Source organism: Rhinichthys klamathensis, unplaced genomic scaffold (assembly GCF_029890125.1).
Source record: "Rhinichthys klamathensis goyatoka isolate OS25496 unplaced genomic scaffold, OSU_Roscu_1.1 h1tg000169l_1, whole genome shotgun sequence".
NCBI classification, from domain to species: Eukaryota; Metazoa; Chordata; class Actinopteri; order Cypriniformes; family Leuciscidae; genus Rhinichthys; species Rhinichthys klamathensis.
This window is the reverse complement of record NW_026606700.1, coordinates 229788-249233: the sequence shown is the minus strand read 5'-3', so window position 1 is coordinate 249233 and position 19446 is coordinate 229788. Positions and strand designations below refer to the sequence as shown.

Sequence of the window (19446 nt, the reverse complement as noted above, 5' to 3'; positions counted from 1 at the left end):
CAGTAAAGACATTTATAATGTTACAAACATATATATATATTTATATTATATTTTTGTATTTCAAATAAATGCTGTTATTTTGTATTTATCAAAGAATCCTGGAAAAAAATGTCTCATGGTTTACACGGAATTACTAAGCAGCACAACTGTTATAAGAAATAAGATAATAATAAGAAAATAATGTTTCTTGAGCACCAAATCAGCACATTAGCATGATTTCTGAAGGATCATGTGACAATGAAGACTGGAGTAATGATGCTGAAAATTCAGCTTTGCCATCACAGGAATAAATGGCATTTTAAAACACATTCAAATAGAAAACAGATATTTAAAATTGTAGTAATATTTTACAATATTATGTTTTTTCTTGTATTTTGATCAAATAAATCCAACATTGGTGAGCATAAGTGACATCTTTCAAAAGCATTAAAAAATCATACCGACCCCAAACTTTTGAACGGTAGTGTGTATAATTAAAAGTCTATAAATAAGAGATTTACAGAAAACTGCAATATAGGACATCTAAATACATGTGTTTCACTTTATGTCATTTCAGGAGCTTGAAGATGTAAATAAATGGGGCCTTAATGTCTTCAAAGTGGGAGAATTTTCTGGGAACAGACCTTTAACGGTTATGATGCACTCAATATTCCAGGTACTTTTCTTTACAGTATTGTCTCACTCAAGCTCAAGTTTGCTTCAGTGTCTTTTTATAAGATGCTCCCGCTAACAAGGACAAACCATGTGGGTTGTCTTTCCAATGTAGGAGAGGGACTTGTTAAAGACGTTTAAAATTCCCCTCGACACGTTTATCACCTATCTGATGACTTTAGAGGACCATTACCATGCTGACGTTGCCTATCACAACAACATCCACGCTGCTGATGTCACACAGTCCACTCACGTCCTGCTATCAACCCCTGCCCTTGAGGTACGATACGGCTGTCCCAGTATGCAGTGCTGCGAGAATGCCATTTCTTCTGATCGTTGAGTATTAAAGAAAGTGGATAATGATTTGAAAATCTGTCTGTGTCTGTTATTTTCAGGCTGTGTTTACAGACCTTGAAATTCTTGCTGCCATATTTGCCAGTGCGATACATGATGTCGACCATCCTGGCGTCTCCAACCAGTTCCTCATTAACACTAGTAAGTCTCTACCTCTCTACCAACATGAAACTATTATAAATGAAAAGTTGCCATACATGGTCTAAGTGAACTGGGCAAAGTCTACTCTACCAATCAAAATATTTGGGATAATTCAGATTTTTTAAAATAAATTTCTTATGCTCATATTGATCAACAGTAAAAACTGTTGATCAAATTGTGAAATATTATTACAGTTTAAAAAAAGTTTACTATTTTAATATAATTTAAAATGTAGTTTATTCTGTGATGGCAAAGCCAATTCAGCCTTTATTGTCACATGAAACATGTCTTATTATTGTCAATAATTGATGAGCATAAGAGACTTATAAAAAAAACAAAAAAAAAACATAATTATTCAAAATGTTTGACCTGCAATGTACATACATCAAAAAAGCAAATCCTTTTCCTGTGGTGTACGTAAAGCAACATCACGTTGCTTCCAAAAGGCTCTTCCGAAGAATTTATGTTTGTGCAATGTTTTTCACAGCTGTCAGAACCACTTTTAGCTTAATCACGTTGTTCAAAGTAGCGGACTCACTCAAAGACGAATCAATACGTGTTTAAGCTGTTCTCACGTGCGGCAAACGGTCAATCGGGCAATTTTCACATGCTATCGGTGCATGTGTTAGGTGGGCTACATGTGTCTGTGATTCACAAAGCTCACGTGTCCCACCCACACAGCCGGTAAAATCCCCTCAATGACTAATAGAGGGGCCAGTGGGGCTTGTCACAACTTGAACACAAGAGGAGGGGGATGCAGGTTGTTCCATACCTTCATGCTGCTGTTTTTAATCCGTGGAATACTAAATGAGACATTTTGATGAACCTTTGCACTGTTCTGAAAGGTCAAGTTCCAAAAAAATAAAACCCCATGAAAGTTTGTGGAAATGTGGAAAGTCCACATAGAAATACAAATAAAAGAGCTGATGAAATATAGTTAGTACAGTATAGAATTAATCGTGCTTCCTCTTTTCTCCTCACTCTCAATCTCTTCTCTCAGACTCTGAGCTGGCCCTCATGTACAATGATTCGTCTGTGTTGGAGAATCATCACCTGGCTGTAGGTTTTAAACTGCTGCAGGAAGAGAACTGTGACATCTTCCAGAACCTGACCAAGAAACAGAGACAGTCACTCCGCAAGATGGTCATTGACATTGTGAGTCATGATGTATCATTGGTCTAGTTAGCTGTCCTTTATCACACTCGACTGTTTTTGCAGCTTAATTTCACTGATAATTGTAATATGGAACTAAACGTTCATTTTACAGATGTGAAAATAAGTGTAAATTCATTTAAGGGCCAATAAATTACCCTTTTTCTCTCTCCAGCCAAAATGGATTCATCCATTCAAACCATTCATCTTTTTTTTTTTTTTTTTGCAGGTTCTGGCCACAGACATGTCTAAGCACATGAATTTGTTGGCGGATCTGAAAACCATGGTGGAGACCAAAAAGGTGACCAGTTCAGGGGTATTACTGCTGGACAACTACTCTGACAGGATACAGGTTCGTCCTGTATGCTCATATTGCATTGTAGATATCACAATAAAGGTTATGATTAAAAAATCTGTGGAAAAGGATTTTATTTAATTCAATTTTATACAAATTTTATTGATTATGTAATTATATAGGAAAATATATCAAATAAATATGTTTATAAAAATATATAATATATATATATACACTCACCGGACACTTTATTAGGTACACCTTGAGTATAGTGAACTCGTGTTCATGTTCAAGAAACCAGTTTGAGATGATTTGAGCTTTGTGACATGTACACTGTGGTCATAAAGGGATGGACATGGTCTGCTATGCTCAAATTGGTACTAAGGGGCCCAAATGTGACAAGAAAATACCCTCCACACCATTACACCACCAGCAGCCTGAACGCTTTCATGTTGTTCATGGCAAATTCTGATTTTCAATCTTCTGTTGTCCAATTTTGGTGAGCCTGTGCAAATTGTAGCCTTAGTTTCCTGTTCTTAGTTGAAAGGAGTGGCACCTGGTCTGTCTTCTGCTGCTGTTTCACTCACAGAACTGCCGCTCACTGGATATTTTCACTTTTTTCGGACCATTCTCTGTAAACCCTAAAGAGAGTTTTTTGTGAAAATCCCAGTAGATCAGCAGTTTTTGAAATACTCAGATCAGCCCGTCTGGCACCAACAACCGTGCCATGGTCAAAGTCACTTAAATCACCTTTCTTCCCCATTCTGATGCTCAGTTTGAACTTCAGCAGATCATCTTGACCACGTCTACATGTCTAAATGCATTGAGTTGCTGCCATGTGATTGGCTGATTAGACATTTGGGTTAACAAGCAGTTGAACAGGTGTACCTATTAAATTGGCCTATGAGTGAGTGTGTCTCTGTGTGTATATATATATATAGTAAGAGAAAATACGGTAATACAATTATATAAAGAATATATAATTGCTACAGCTAAGTTCTACAACTTTTTTATGTGGCTCCATGGGTTGGTTGAGAGTCTGGGTCTATAAAGGTTAACAACCTCTGCTCTAAAGTATTCAACACCCGAATTTGAATATGATAATACATTTATGAATGTGCAAATGAATGTAAATATTAATATGCATGCATAACTGGGTGATTTTGTCTGTATCTCAGGTCTTGCAGAACATGGTGCACTGTGCAGACCTCAGTAACCCCACCAAGCCTCTGCAGTTGTACAAGCAGTGGACGGACCGCATCATGGAAGAGTTCTTCAGCCAGGGGGACAGAGAGCGTGAGCGCGGCATGGAGATCAGCCCCATGTGTGACAAGCACAACGCTTCAGTCGAGAAGTCACAGGTATGGATGAAGGAGGAATCAAATAAAGAAACATTGAATATATATCAAGCTTTATATATATACTATATATTGTGATTTAATAATTCATGCATAAAATGGTTAACATGTTTGATGATGTACACTAGCAATCAAATTTTAAAGTTCCTTCTGTTCACCAAGACTGCATTTTTTAGCAATAATACAGTAAACGTAATACTGTGAAATATTATTACAATATAAAATAACTCTTTTCTATTTGAATATACTTTAAAATGTAGTTTATTCTTGTGATGCAAAGCTTTATTTTCAGCATCATTACTCCATTCTTAAGTGTCACATGATCCTTCAGAAATCATTATAATATACTGATTTGCTGCTCGAGAATCATATCTCATTATTATCAATGTTGAAATATTTGCTTAATATTTTTGTGGAAACTGATCATTTTTTACAGGACTCTTTGATTAATAAACAGTATGAGATAACAGCATTTATTTGAAATAGAAATCTTTTTTAACATTATAAATGTCTTTACTGTCACTTTGATCAATTTAATGCCCTTGCTGAATAAAAGTATTTATCTTTTTCTTTTCTTTTTTTTTATCTATCTGACTTCAAACTTTTGACTGAAAGTGTATATGCCAGCTATTTTATAAATCCTTTCAAATAGCACAATAGATGTAAAAAAAAAAAAAAAAAAAAAAAAACATACGTGTTCTGATAAATATGCAATCAGTCAAAAACTTTCAAAATCTTTTTTTCTAGGTGGGCTTCATCGATTACATCGTGCACCCACTGTGGGAGACGTGGGCCGACCTCGTGCATCCAGACGCCCAGGACATCCTGGACACGCTGGAGGACAACAGGGAATGGTACCAGAGCACCATCCCCCAGAGCCCCTCTCCAGCACTGGACACCTGCAGCGAGGGCAGGCGCGCCGCCGGACAGGAGAAGTTCCAGTTTGAACTGACTCTGGAGGAGGACGGAGAATCCGACACCGAGAAGGACAGCGGCAGCCCTCCTGATGAAGAGGAGGAGGAGGAGGAGGAAGAGGAGGAAAACAGCTGCAGTGACTCTAAAACCCTTTGCACACAGGACTCCGAATGTACAGAGATCCCTCTGGACGAGCAGGTGGGGGACGGACAGGAGGACGAGGAGGACGAACATGAGGAGGAACGGGAATTATCAGAACCCTGTGTTTTAGAGGAGGAGGAGGAGGAGGAGGAGGAGGAGGAGGAAGAAGAGAACACTGCCAACACATAACACAGTATGAAACGGCACCTGAACTTTTTTATATTAGAGATGAGAAACACTTATTTATGGTTAAGATATTAGTTTTTTCATTGTCTATTTTGCATATCAGAAGTGCTTTTTAATGTCCGCCTTTAACATGTTTTTCTTTTTCATTCCTCACTCTTTTTTTCACCATTTTACACTCAGGAATATCTTTTCCACTCCCACCTGTCATTCATACAAACAAATGAAAGGTTATAAAGCTTGTCTTTTATTCACGGTTTCGAGGTACTTTTTTTTTTTTTTTAACTGAAGCAGTATTCTAGAAAACATTGAACTTAGAAAGCAGCTGTTTTTCACCAACAAGATGCTATTTTTTCCTGCAATTCGAGGCATTTTAGCAGACAAATGCTTCGAACTTCACGTCTTCCTGATGCCTTGAATGTGTTATTAATCTGGATTCAGTTGGCTGTTGTTTTTGTGTATCAAGCATTATTTGAAGTGAACGGACATGGTACCAAAGTGAAAGAAAAACATGTAAAAACACCATTTTTACATAATTTAAATCACCATATTTGGGGTAAATATGCAAATGTGGTAAAAATGTTGCACATGTTCTTCTTTTTTCTGACCTTTATTTATTGTTCCCAATCCAGATATGAAAATAATTGATTTAAATGAATACATGAGTTCAAACATATTTCCTCAGTTTGATAATACATGGTTATATTTCAACTCCAAAATTCCCCCAAGAACAAAATCTCATGATTTTGTTATAAAACAATAGCTTGATTAAGCCTTAAATATTTTTGGTGGCAACCAAAAATGTACAAAAACATGCTAATAATGGAGTAAAATGAATTCTGGGTATCACTTCATGCATTAACAATAATATTTCGTATTGTAATTCAATAATAATGATAATAGCGATTATTATTATTATTATTAAATAATAATGCTATTACTAATAATGATGCTTATTATTATTGGCCTGCTCAAAAATATCTGTTTGGTGCCGTATTGGCCAGTTAAACAGAAAACAACTGACGTTAATGATGAAGCTCAATGTTCTGGTTTCTGTTGTCACATGATCACAGGACAATCAGCTTTAGTGCAAAGCCTCATTGTGAGTGTGAATCTAGTTGCACTGTACCTTTTCATGTCATTTTGTTTTTTGTTGATTGTATTTATTTTGGTCATTTTTGACATCGCCAAACATTTCCAGTGGTAATGGTTTTAATTGCTGCTTTACTCATCTCTGTCAAGTGTCCTACTGTATCCTCTTCTTTTTGTTATTGTCATACTAGTATTATTTATTAATGCTCTTTGATGTGCTTCTAGCATATTAAATCATTTTAATCAAACTGTAGCATCAGCAAGGCAGGCTTATCAGTCAGTTCTCCTAAATAAATTGTTTTAATTATACATATATGCAGTAAATATATCTAATCAAATGTTATGTATGATATTGGAGCCTTTTGAAACTAGCCCTTTTTCATTGCTTTATTTAAAACTCATTCTGTTGCCAAGTTAAATGAGTAGTTCATATTTTTTTAATTGTCTCCATTCACTACATTGTTTCTCATTTCTATCTGTTTACATACATGTATTTATTGTGCTGTACAGTACATATTGTCGCTCTTATTATGTTGTAAATGATTATATCATCCCTTTTGGTGATGGTGTTGTATTATGGAACTCTTACTGAGAGAATGTTTGTTATTCTTAGTATGTAATGATCCCATTGATATGTGTCTCTAGAGAGATTGCGTAGAGAAAGGGGAAAGCCAAATTATAGTCTTACTGTGTTTATTTTACATTCTTTCTTTTTAAAAGAAAGTGGTTCTGTGGCCTGAGGGTTGTGCCTTACAGATAGCTCTTTAGTTTTTATCCTCTTGCTGCACTAAAGAAACTACTGGCTGGAAACTGACCTAGATGTGTTTGTTGTGTTCCTCTTGTTTATGTGGCATAAATGCTCCAAGGAAAGAAAGAAAGAATAAAAAAAAATAGACAAGTTGTCAGACCTCACTGGACAGGGTAAAAGCAGGCCAGTGTGGTGGGTTTGGATTTGCGACCAACTGTAAGTCCATCATATTTATAGTCTATGCTGTGCTCGTCTGACTGAAACATTGAAAACCATTTGCGTTTCATGCAATATGAGAGAGAACATCTTTCTGTTGGGGGATAACAGGGCATTTTGATTTCCAGATCCAGAGAGGGGTTGAAGCATCCTTCACAAAAAACCCAAACGCTCAATTTGGGACTCATTTTGACACATATACTGTAGATTCTTAATGACCCTGAATGGATGGGAATCAGTGTGTCCTTCTCGTCTCTTTTTAAATCATGACAGAAATACACAAACAGAATTTGACAAATGATATTTAGGGATAACTTTTTTTTTTTTTTTTTGTTATGTGAATTGAATGAGAAAATTGTCTGGAGGTTTCACAAGACTGTGTAGTTGTTTATTGGATTCCTTGTTTATTGCAGTCTATTGGATAGAACTGTAGAAATAAAATTTACGTACGAAAACTGGTAAAATCCAATAAAAATGTTTTTATATGCACCAAAATAAAAGCATGGGTTGACTCTATGATGATGTCTCTTGTTTCCTCTGAGTTCAGAATCTATTGCTGTGTCTAGCTTTATTTTTTTTCTTGAATTTTTTTTATTTTTTAGGTGGACTGGTTTCCTGATGTGTTTTTTTTTTTTGGACCAGTTTTATTTTTGTATCATTGAAATGCTATTATGGTTTTTTATATATTTTTTATATATATATATATATAAATATATTTTTGTTTGTTTTAATTTTGGTTAAAGTTTTAGTAATTTAGAGTTTTGTCATTTTTATTATTTTAAATGTCAATATAGTTTAATTTTAAGTATTTCTTTTTATTATTTTTTTTTTTTTTTTTTTTTATAAATACCAATTCAATTGCAGCTGTCTGGACAGAACCATGTGAAAGACTGGATCTAGACATCAGAATCATTTCAAGGCCACATTTATTTACTTTCTCATACTTTTAAGCTTCCGCGATCATTATCCGTACACACAGTTGCACACTAACATATCCAACCAACTCATCAGCAGAATGCGAGTACAACATCCTCTCACGCTACACACAAGTTAGACGAGTATATAGAATTTATAAATTTGCAGAAGTTTATAATTCCCCTGAGAGACATGGGAATGATGTGGAGAATCTAAAGTTCGACTCAATGTAACTGCGGATTACTAATACAAGAGATATTGCGGTATCGAGGATACAGGTACACTAGCAACCCCTGAAATAAGACCTGTATACTGGTATAATGGCATAAAGAAAGGACAAGGTTTGACACTTGTGTTTGGCACAATCTTGCTAGTTTGCTATGTCAGTAACACCAAAAAACTAGGAGTTGAAGCCAGGTCAAAGATTTGGGGGTTCAGTAACTTATTCTCTGTCTCAGAATACAGAAGCTTGGCAATAGCGCTCGAGCCACAAGCGAACGGCCTGGACGGGGAACACTAGCAGCTACAGTCAGATTGTTGCGGTGGCGTCGTGTCGTCAGTTAGTCTGGTTGTGGGCGTTCCCGTGGAAACGGCTGGGTCGGCCTCAAGAGTGTCTGACATCTTGTCGCAAATGATGTCCACCAAACGCTCAAATGTCTGCGTGATGTTGACGTTGTCCTTTGCGCTTGTCTCAAAAAACTCAAATCCTTTTGGGAAAGAGAGAGGTAAGCAAATGAAATATACAAGTATAAATGTTTTGGGGTTGATAAGATTTTAGAAGATTATAAGAATGCTTATTATAAATAGTTGGCTGCATTTATTTAATCAAAAATTATTATGCATTATTATTACAAATTAAATTACTGTATTCTATTTGAATATATTTTAAAATATTAGTAATTTATAAAAAAAAAAAAAAAAGTAATTATTTAAAAGTAATTTGTTCCAGTGATGCATAGCTGAGTTTTCAGCATCATAAGTGTCACATGATCCTTCAGAAATCATTCTAATATGCTGATTTGGTGCTCAAGAAACATTTATTATTAATATCAATGTTTAAAAAAAACGATTATTCTACTATTTTTGTGGAAAGTGTGATGGTTTTTTTGAGGATTCTTTGATGAATACAAAGTTCAAAAGAACAACATTTATTTAGAATATAAATCTTTTGTGAGATTATAAATGTCTTTACTGTCACTCTTTTGATCACTTAAATGTGACCTTGCTGAATAAAAGTATTAACTTCTTTTAAAAAATAAAATCTAGTGTGATATATATATATAAAATATTTATATTTAATATATTTATTTAATGACCCTACAAGTTCAATTAAAATATCAAAATACGAGGAAAATATTTGATATTTTTTAAATATTTAAAATATGAGGGTAAAAAAAGAGCAAAGAAAAAAACATGCATTGACTACAACTTAATCAGTAATTAATATTTTGTTGGTTCTCATTTTTGCTAGTGATCATAATTTCTCTATATGACAGCCTGGCCAAAATTTACGTCCATGCAATTTGGCATGTTTCAGTGCATTATCACAAATAAAACAATTGTCTCCAAGCACGACAACGCAATACGCTTACAAAATCTTTAAGATCGAGGTGAAAATGTGACTTTTCCAAGGCCAGACATCACTTACTGTATACTCACCCAGCTGTTCGGCTAGCAGTCTCCCACTGTCCACAGACACGATCCTTTCCTCATCCATGTCGCATTTGTTTCCTGCGAGGATCACCTGGGCATTGTCCCAAGAGTACGTTTTAATCTGGGTCGCCCTGACACGAGATGAGACAAAAGCGAGCAGACATGCTCGTCGTCAGTGCGAATGCCCTGGAACATCCTCCAGGACAAGATGTGCCAGACTCAGTCAAACCAAAACTCTGTCAGTTTTATTGTATGAGAATGTCATCATGCCACAGAAAATCAATGGGAACTTCATGTAAAACAGACTTGTTTATATTCTGTCCATCTCTCTTCCTTTTTCTCATCTCTTTAGCAGCATGTTTTTTGTTTTCTCTAATCCAGAGATGTAATGACACTTCATTAACACTACAAAATCACTCAAAGTATTGTATTTCTCAGGTCATCATGACCTAAATTTACAAAAAGAAGCCATGTCCCTTTAGGGCCTCCATAGTCTCACAATAATATTGTATGGCTTCAGACGTCTTGAAGGTAACACATTACAATAAGGTTTCTAAAATTAAATTAGAAACTAAATTAGTTATCATGAACTAAGAATGAAAAATTTACTGCATTTATTAATATTAGTTAATGCCAATAGTCAACATTTACAAATACACTTTGTGTTTCACAGAAGAAAGAAAGTCACTGAAATGACATGAGGGTGAGAAAATGATGACAAATTTTGCATTTAATTTTAAATAAAATTATTTTTGAGCACTGAAACAACAATGTCCTCAATAAAGCTAATTCAGTCAAAATGATTTCTTAAGTCTGTATCTGCTGAGCTGAGGAAAAAAAATGCTTTTTACTTTGTAACAACTCACGCTTTTTGTGCTAGACATTAAAAATCAATTAAACGTTTTAACACAAGCCCATGCTCAAGTAATATTTGTGTACTTTCTCTGTACTTTTTGTTCTGTGTATACAGCATTGGGAAGATAAGAAGAGGTAGTAATTTCCCTCACATGATTAATGACTTTCATTTATAGATTTTGACTCCAGGATCGACAGACATGAAACTGCAAAGCTGAAAGCTCATCGACACTCCTGTTGAAAGCAGAGCTCTGCCTGTCATAAAGCACAAAGAAAACTTACTACATCCACTTACCAGTCCTGTACAGCAGCAAAAGACTCCTCGTTGGTAATGTCATACATTAGGATGAAGCCCATGGCGCCTCTATAGTAGGCTGTGGTGATAGTCCTGTATCTTTCCTGCCCAGCTGTGTCCTAAAAATAACAAGAGCAGCATTATAATAGGTCGGTTTCACAGACAAGGCTTAAGCCTAAAATATATCAGTGCCATTGTTTTGTCTCAAGATGCACACAGTAATGCTTTTTTTCTAAGGCACGTTTGAAAAAGCTACTTAAATGTCGGAATTTAACTAAATCCTAATTGCTTAATTTAAGCCCTGTCTGTGGAACCAGGCCAAAATGTAGTAAATTAGTCTAAAAAGAGGTGCATCTACATATATTTTGACCGAGAATCACGTTAAATTCAATTGAGTCTGGAACAGGCAAATGGAGTAAAGACAGCAAATGTGTGAATGAATGAGCGCTCGAGTCTGAGACGGTGCTTTGTCACCTCTAAAAGTGGCAGCACTTTCTCTCTAAGACTGAAATAGAAAAGCATGCCACGATCTGATGAACAGAACAGTTTGCTGATGCTGACTTAAAGGCCTAGATAAGGTGACAATGGCTTATGTTCTCTTTCCATAAGCCAGTGTTAATCATCACCCCATGTGGTGTTTACATTGCTCCATGTGTGATTATCCAGCTCTTCAGTGCTTTACCAACCAAGAAACATTGACGCCGAGTTAAAAAAAGACTTAACGTCTGTGTCATTTTTGAATCATGGCCATTATGACGTGAATGAGGCAGAAATTACCCAGATCTGAAGCTTGATCCTTTTGTCGCTCTTATAAACGGTTTTGACCTTAAAGTCGATGCCCACTGTACTGACAAAGGCGGATGTGAAAGTATCGTCGGCGTAGCGGAAGAGGAAAGATGTTTTTCCAACACTGCTGTTCCCGATGATCAACAGCTTGAACATGTAATCAAAGTTTTGATCAGAGCTCTCCTTTTGTTTGTTGTCTTGTGTAGCAGCCATCTGTGAGAACACAAAGCCACAGTGTGAGTCATAGATCAAAGATTTACAGCCTAACTCTTAAAATAGTTAAGTCTAAAAATAGAATTTGTCGTATGTGGTTGTATGATAGTATAAAAAAAATTAGAGGTTACACTTTATTTTAAGGTGAATGTGTTACAGTGTAATTATACATTTATGTACTGAGTAATATTAATAAGCTACATGAGGGTTAGGGTTAGGTTGGTTTGGGGTTGGTTGCATGTAATTATGCATAATTTATAGTTATTACTGCAGTAACTACATGTAACATCTCTAACATCAACGTGTAACAAGGACACTGTAAAATAAAGTGTTAACAAATTATAAATGATTATTTCATTAAAGACTCAGTCCTCTCCATATATTTGTTTTAAGAGTGGTTCTGTGAACTTCAGCACCAGGAGCTGTCCACGGCTGCGTCTTAAACCTAGTGAATGTCCTACAGCATTTTTGCATTTAACCCATTTAATCTCAACCTAACCTAAATGTATTTTTGTTTAAATGTTAATATATTTCGCACAAGAGTTGTCAACTATAATAAATGTGCATCCTGTCTTGATTTGCTTTTTACATGTTTGCATGGCTGGTGGAAACAGAGACATGACCAGATGTGATGATCAAAGACGATGTCTGTTTTTAATTAAAAACTGATAGATTCACAAAATAAAAGTGATTTTGAAGTACTGTAATATTAAAGAAAATAATTACATTGTGTTACTTTATTGTTTACACCTTTCTATTGAGTCAACTTATTGAGCAAATAAACAACTTTTGACACTCCAGTTCAAATTGTGACCAGGAATAAAACATAACTTTACGTTATTAGAAACGTTATGTGTTCACTTAGCTGGTAAACAAATGTGATTAAATGGTGTAATATATGCGCGTGCAAACTCTGAAGGCGCCGATGATAGGCTACCCCACAATGTTGTCGAAGTAGGCAGCGCACTATGTTTTGAGACGCAGCCTACAGTATGTCTCATTCTAGTGTTTTTAAAGGGCTCCGTCTCTTTTCAAGCCCTGGATATTAAAGGCTAATAGTCTTCAAACACCATAATGCTCATAATGACTATACTTGTTGTGGACCATAGACAAAGAGAATGTTGAGCTGTAAATGAGAGACTCATATTGTCAATATGCTTTCATATAAACAACCAAGAATGTTTGAATTAGCAGCTCCTGGGAATAAATGAGCTTTTACGGCTGATTGCTTTTCTCTTCACTGATGTTGCGTTTCATAAATGTAATAGCCTAAACATTTCATGACCGGTCATTATTATGCTCGCTGTCAAAGGGCAAATCTCTTTAAACTACATCTTTTTTATTTATTTATTTTCAGTATGACTAAATTAGCCATTTATTTCTCTTTTTGCGTAGCTCTCCATTACGACCAAAGTGGTCACCAAACATTGTATTTATATAACACCGTGCACACTTACCTTCCCGTACAACTCCATTGTTAAAGACAATAAAACCAATACAATAAACGGAGCTTGATTCTGATTTAGTCCTAATAAATAATAGTTTTTTCCCCGTTTTGGAGAGGTGGAGTCGGATGTTGGGATAAATGTTGGATGCAGTGATGCTCGCAATGGACGTCAGCAGACACTCTCCACCCATTCATCCAATTGAAGTGTGAGTGCGGGCTGCTGACAGCAGGGGGCGGTGTTGCTCTCTCTCTCTCTCTCTCTCTCTCTCTCTCTCTCTCTCTCTCTCTCTCTCTCTCTCTCTCTCTCTCTCTCTCTCTCTCTCTCTCTCTCTCTCTCTCTCTCTCTCTCTCTCTCTCTCTCTCAAACACACACACACACAGATCACAACAGATTAGTAGCCTACATTATATCCTTCCGAGACTCAGAAAAAAAAAAGCTTTTGGGGAATTTAGTTTTTTTTTTCCATTTCATTACATTATTTAGAGCATAAGAAACTAATTGAAAATATTTCATTAATGTTATGCTATGTCATATGTAGTGGACACAAGACTACAGACATGAAATGACTGTCAGGATTCTGCCCTGGCAGCTTTGTCTGTGTTGTCTTTGTTTCATGTCTCTATGTTTGTGTTGTGCTTGAACATATGGCTCTGTCTTGGTTTGTGTTGGGCATGTGCTTCTCTGTTCCTGCCTCCTTGTTTCCCAGTACCACACCCTCTTGTCTAGGTGAGTCCCCGTTTGTCTGAGTGTTGTCACCTGTTCCTCATGTTCTCTACTCACTTGTTGAGTCTTCTTTTTCCTGAGTGTGTTCACCTGTTCCTTGTCTGAATGTGCTCACCTGTTCCTCTTTTCTTAGCTCCCTTTATTTGTGTTCTCTTGCCCTCATGTTTTCCCAGTTCATTGTCATTTAGTGTGTTGTGCTACCTGTTACTTATTGCTCATGGTGTCAGTTGTGAATAGTGACTGGATACCTTGTCTTGTGTCTGTTGTGTTCCCTGTTTGTTCCAGCCCTGCAAGCTGGCTGCTTCCTCTCTACCAAGCAGCGAGACCTGTGCAGTGACTGATTGTGCTGTGAGTCCATCTACGTGTGCTGTACTATCTTGTCTGGCTCTTGCTGCATCCATTGGCCTTGTGCTGCTCGTCTACCTCAGAACACCAGTGTGTTCACCTTGGGCTGGTCTCAACTGCCACCCTCTCAGCTTGCCTGTCATTGTGCTTTGTTCTCTGCCTTCTGTTAGGACTGTCATCACCTCCTCACCCACCATTTCTCGTCTTGTCAACACTCATTCTGCGCTTGAGTCCTCCCTCATAGATCTGTACCAATGACATGTATGCAAAAACAATGGGATTTTTCTTTCATTCACTAATCAATTTTTTTGGTTTCAGATTTTTTTGCCCAGCAAACTTTGTATAAAAATGATTCTCAACTATGTTATATATAATTATATGATATACAATTTTACTTTATGCGATATGTTGGTGGTCCCATTCCATACAATGTATCTAATCTAATTAGGCTAGCATATTAATGTTTTTCTTGGGTGTAATAATTGGCAACATTTTAATATCTAATATTTCTTAGGAATATTGATATAAAATGTATTTCTTCAGCAGCGTCTTACGTCATCAGCATCACTGAACGCGGCTCGACAACAGAACCGGAAGAGAATACAATGCTGAATAAAGTCGTAGTTTTTGTTAATTTTGGACTGAAATGTATTTTCGATCCTTCAAAACATTCTAACTAACCCACTGATGTCACATGGACTACTTTGATGTTTTTCTAACCTTTCTGGACAAGGACAGTATACCGTGCGTGGCATGTATATATTTTCAACGGAGGGACAGAAAACTCTCGGACTAAATCTAAAATATCTTAAACTGTGTTCTGAAGATGAACGGAGGTCTTACGGGCTTGGAACGACATGAGGGTGAGTCATTAATGACATAATTTTCATTTTTGGGTGAACTAACCCTTTAAGTCCTGGTGTCCACTACAGTGAACATGTATGAAATCAATGTCCTGTTTTGTTACAGAAATTCATATTTTTATTAGAAACACCATAACATTTTCCTGAGATATTGATGTATGATAAACCATTTTAAAAGATTTAAATGATAATTACAAAATATAATATTTCCATAAGAGTGGTAAATTCATTTTTAAAGAACAAGGAAAAGTCATGGTGAACCCTCCAAACATTTGGTATCTTTAAAAAGCCCCGAATGTGTTCTTTACAGGACTTATAACTGACATGTATGGTGTCAGAAAAATTCACTGAAATAAAATGTCTCATACAGAGGACAAAAGTTTATCCTGGATTCCAGGACGATATAATAAATTATCTGATAAATATTATAAACAAAACACTCAAAAAGAAAAAAAATCAAAAGACAATCACTAGGTAACTTCTGATTAAATTTAATGTTGATTTATTTAACTAATATTAAAAATGCACTCAATTCAATTTTGAAGCTTGTATCTAATATTCATAGGATAAGCCCTCGCCATTGGACGGCAGCATGATATAATTAATATTAATGAGCTTGGCCTTCTCCATAGTAGAACTAGTGCCCATCCCACTCTCACATGCGCCTGTGTTGTTTACATGAATCAATGTCACGTAGTCCTCGTACTAAAACACGCAATATACATTGACATGTTGAGGTAAACCTTTACTTTTAATTGTCTAATATGTTGTCGTTAAATTTGTTTTTGGTAAACTGATTGTGTTGGGGTTGGTTGTTTGTCCAAGAAATTTGAAGAAAACACATTCGGGCTTTTGTCAACAGCTAAAGTAAATAGAAACATACGCGGTCAGGTTGTAACACGCCTTTATATTACTTAAGGTTACATAGTCTGCTATATAATAAATTCTTGTGGTAAATAAAGTGTTTAGGCGTTGTTTCTATTAAAAACAATGGGTTTCTAAGAACTCCACCAGTACTTCATTTTGACTATATTTACTGAACAATGTGGAGAAGAAAGTGTCATAAAAAATGTGACTTTCGACTTGCATGTCAGCATTGATCACATTCATTTTTATATTGAGTCGTGCATATTATATTTGTTTGCTTTTCCCACTAGTGTCCCATCATGGAGGATTCAGTAGAAGTCATCCTTCTGCATAAAAGTTGCAAGCTCTCCCAACATACTCAAGAAAAGTCACTTTTCACAGCAGCATCTGAGCTTTGCTCATGGGGGTTTATGGGCTCTGGACATTATTTGCATTTCCTGGATTTCGGAAAGTTCCCACATGTCTTAAGGTACTGCAAGTAATATACCATATATTGGCAGCTATATATAGCATCTGCTCTGTTATACACAATAAAGAGCTGCCAATAGCACTGTATTCGTTCAGTACCCTGGGTGATATCTTTTTAGATGGCTACAATCTGCTCTTTACCATGAGCCTGAGAGTTGTTGTTTAGATTGGAGAGAAGAGAGGGAAAATCAGTCAATTAAACACTTATGTAAGTGAAATGAATATTGTCCAGGTGCCTTATTTGCCTTCCAGCAGAACACAGACCCAAAATGTAATGAAACTCCTGCATGGGAGAGCAGGATGTCTGGCAGATCTGGGATCAGGTGATGGGCGACTGGTGAGTCTTTAACACTGGCATGATAATGAATGATATATGTTATATATTGTGCTTAACACCAATCACTTTGCATAATAACAATGCATGAATATTCGTCTTCCATAGCTTGGACATTTAAATCCCAATAATGAATAAAGCATTTAACATGCTAATGCAAATGAAGTGAATCTCCAAGTGCTATATGAGACTTACAGATGAAGTTTTTTTGCTTCTACTGTAAGCACTTTCTGTTTCAGATGCTTCTGATGGCTTTCTGCAGATGACTACTTTCTGGTGAGATGCTTAGCAACTGGGTGGGAGAGAAAATATGGAAAATGGAGCAAAATATATATAAAAAAATTTGAAAACAGGCTATTTATAACTTTTCTGTTAGATGTTGCTCAAGGGGCTTGGCTTTCTGAACTGAAATGACTAATCTATGGGCTATTTTTATGGTGATTTAACACCATGATAATGGCCACTGGGCAGCCTACCTGGAGCTGCCTCTTTTGTGTTCCAAAAATAGATCCCATTAACACTCTATGTGGCTCACAAAAATATTTTTCTCCTATTATATTTATATTTTCAAGAATTATTGGTCTTGCATTTGACTATTCCTGTGTGTTTTTTTTTAAATACACGGAGAGCAAACAATATGAGCCACTGGCAGTCTGGTTTATGTCTGACTGTAACTGACATAAATATCCCTGAACCTGGTTCTCAAAGTGTAGGTTTGGCCTGGGTGTGTTTTGTAGGTATTTGCTGCCACTGTAGAGGGTTTCCAGTGCACTGGCTTTGAAATCAATTCTATCCTATTTGGATATGCCAGAGTCAAAGCAAAGTGGAAGGGAATACCATCCAGCACTGCCAGTTTCATAAACCAGGACTTTTGGGAGGTAAGATGTTGTTAAAAGTAAAGTATATTATTCCTGTGCTATTTCAACTGGTCTTCCATTGGCCATTCAAAGAATTAGTCCTGCTCTTAACTCATGCCATTGGTTGAGTAAGTGTGGCTGTTTTGCGATGCTCAAGCAAACACAGTGACAACATTGTTAAAAAAAGTTTTTACAAATCAACCTAAAGGGGGAAAACAAGATCAGAATTTTATCGGAAAGCGTAGTTCCTCAAGGAACTTCAGAGCAGTGATACATTGCATAAACTGCTTAGACTAGTCTTAAAAGTTAGTCATCTTTTTTTTTCAGGACTGAGCCTAGCTATTTCAAGTCAGTTACATAGAAAGGTAGATTGGTCTAATTTGAAGCAGAAAAGTGAGATGAATTACTTCTTGTCTAACTGCTGGTTGAACTGCTTGAAAAATTACACATATCGTGTGCATATTTTATTTCAGATTTGATTTCGCTTGTCCAAGTGTTGATGATTCAATTTTACCATTTCCTTTCACAGACCAATTTGTCCAAATATAACAATATGACTGTTTTCTTGGCACCCGGAGTGGTATGTATGCGCAGATGTCCTTGCTCCATTTGTACTGAGCTGATAAAAAGACAATTTGAGGACTGTTTTAAAAATAGAAAAGATGGTACAGTATCTTTTTAAAAATTAGTACAAAGAGACATACATATTCTACACATCTTTGTTGGAGAAGAATTTAAGCTTAGGTTACCATGGAGCTTTTTTGAGTCATTTTTTAAAAGCATGATGTGTGAGACAGATGGGGATGAACAGTCCCACTTCTCAATGGAATACACTAATGCAACAAAATCAACTGTTTGACTTGCCAATAATAGCCTCGGTCAATACAATGTGCTTTGTTGTCTACAGATGGAGGTGTTGGGTAGGAAACTGGAGAAGGAGTTACCAGATGAGGCACGTGTGATTGCCTGTCGCTTCCCATTTCCCGACTGGACTCCTACAGCCACTGAGGGTGACGGACTAGACCAGGCCTGGGCATATGATATGAATGCCATACGGAAGCTTTCAACACACACTATCATGAGATGAGGAGAAAAAGCACCTTTCCTTGTGTCAAAAATATTTGTTTTGTGTTTGAGCGCCATCTGAAAGTTACCTGTCACTTTAGAAGACATGCAAAGTATAAAGCATATAATAATTACTTGTTTTTATATTGAACACAACATTTTTTTCCTCCTGTTCTGTTCCCACAGGTGGGTTTGATGTCCAATGGTTTGTGTGTGTTGTAAAATTTTAAACTAAACTGTGAAATAAAGAGCCAACATTGCCTTAATGCCAACAGACTGCTCCTATAATCTTGGTCTTTTAATATCTCCTAGAACAGCAAATCTAAAAAAGGTTTGAGGTTTTTGTTTCTCTATCAAATGTAGTTCAGTCTTACATTATAGTTCCCACAAATTAAGAAAAATACTTGTTTCATTCATTTAAAAAAAAAATATATATATATTTTATAATTGAGCCTAATGAATGCAGTCGACACTCAGTTTTTTTATACAAATTAGGGAAATGCAATGATGTTT

At 36.1% G+C, this 19446-nt stretch overlaps 3 protein-coding genes across 11 annotated transcripts in view; 2 read left to right on the top strand and 1 right to left on the bottom strand.

Moving 5' to 3' along the window:
* LOC130091590 (cAMP-specific 3',5'-cyclic phosphodiesterase 4D-like) overlaps positions 1–5408 on the top strand; it is a 168939-nt gene extending 163531 nt beyond the window's left edge. For all 9 annotated transcript variants that reach the window (XM_056259537.1, XM_056259546.1, XM_056259538.1 and 6 more), the window contains 7 exons: positions 557–655; positions 767–931; positions 1047–1146; positions 2147–2301; positions 2528–2650; positions 3772–3954; positions 4699–5408. In XM_056259537.1, the coding sequence (XP_056115512.1) occupies positions 557–655; positions 767–931; positions 1047–1146; positions 2147–2301; positions 2528–2650; positions 3772–3954; positions 4699–5196 (1323 nt within the window). In that variant the 3' untranslated portion in view covers positions 5197–5408. The remainder of the gene's footprint in view (positions 1–556; positions 656–766; positions 932–1046; positions 1147–2146; positions 2302–2527; positions 2651–3771; positions 3955–4698) is intronic.
* A 2747-nt stretch (positions 5409–8155) lies between these two features.
* Positions 8156–13602, bottom strand: rab3c (RAB3C, member RAS oncogene family). The gene is made up of 5 exons (XM_056259566.1): positions 13421–13602; positions 11742–11963; positions 10965–11083; positions 9821–9945; positions 8156–8868 (listed from the first exon to the last, which is right to left on the bottom strand). The coding sequence occupies exons 1-5, from the start codon at positions 13436–13438 to the stop codon at positions 8678–8680; spliced, it is 675 nt and encodes a 224-aa protein (XP_056115541.1). The 5' UTR covers positions 13439–13602; the 3' UTR covers positions 8156–8677.
* A 2901-nt stretch (positions 13603–16503) lies between these two features.
* On the top strand, positions 16504–19270 carry si:dkey-190g11.3 (uncharacterized protein LOC567059 homolog). Its single transcript, XM_056259567.1, is given in 6 exon segments — positions 16504–16596; positions 16599–16678; positions 16910–17014; positions 17749–17889; positions 18398–18448; positions 18776–19270. Coding segments are annotated over 6 exon segments (645 nt in total). The 5' UTR covers positions 16504–16508; the 3' UTR covers positions 18956–19270.
* The last annotated feature ends 176 nt before the right edge of the window (positions 19271–19446 follow it).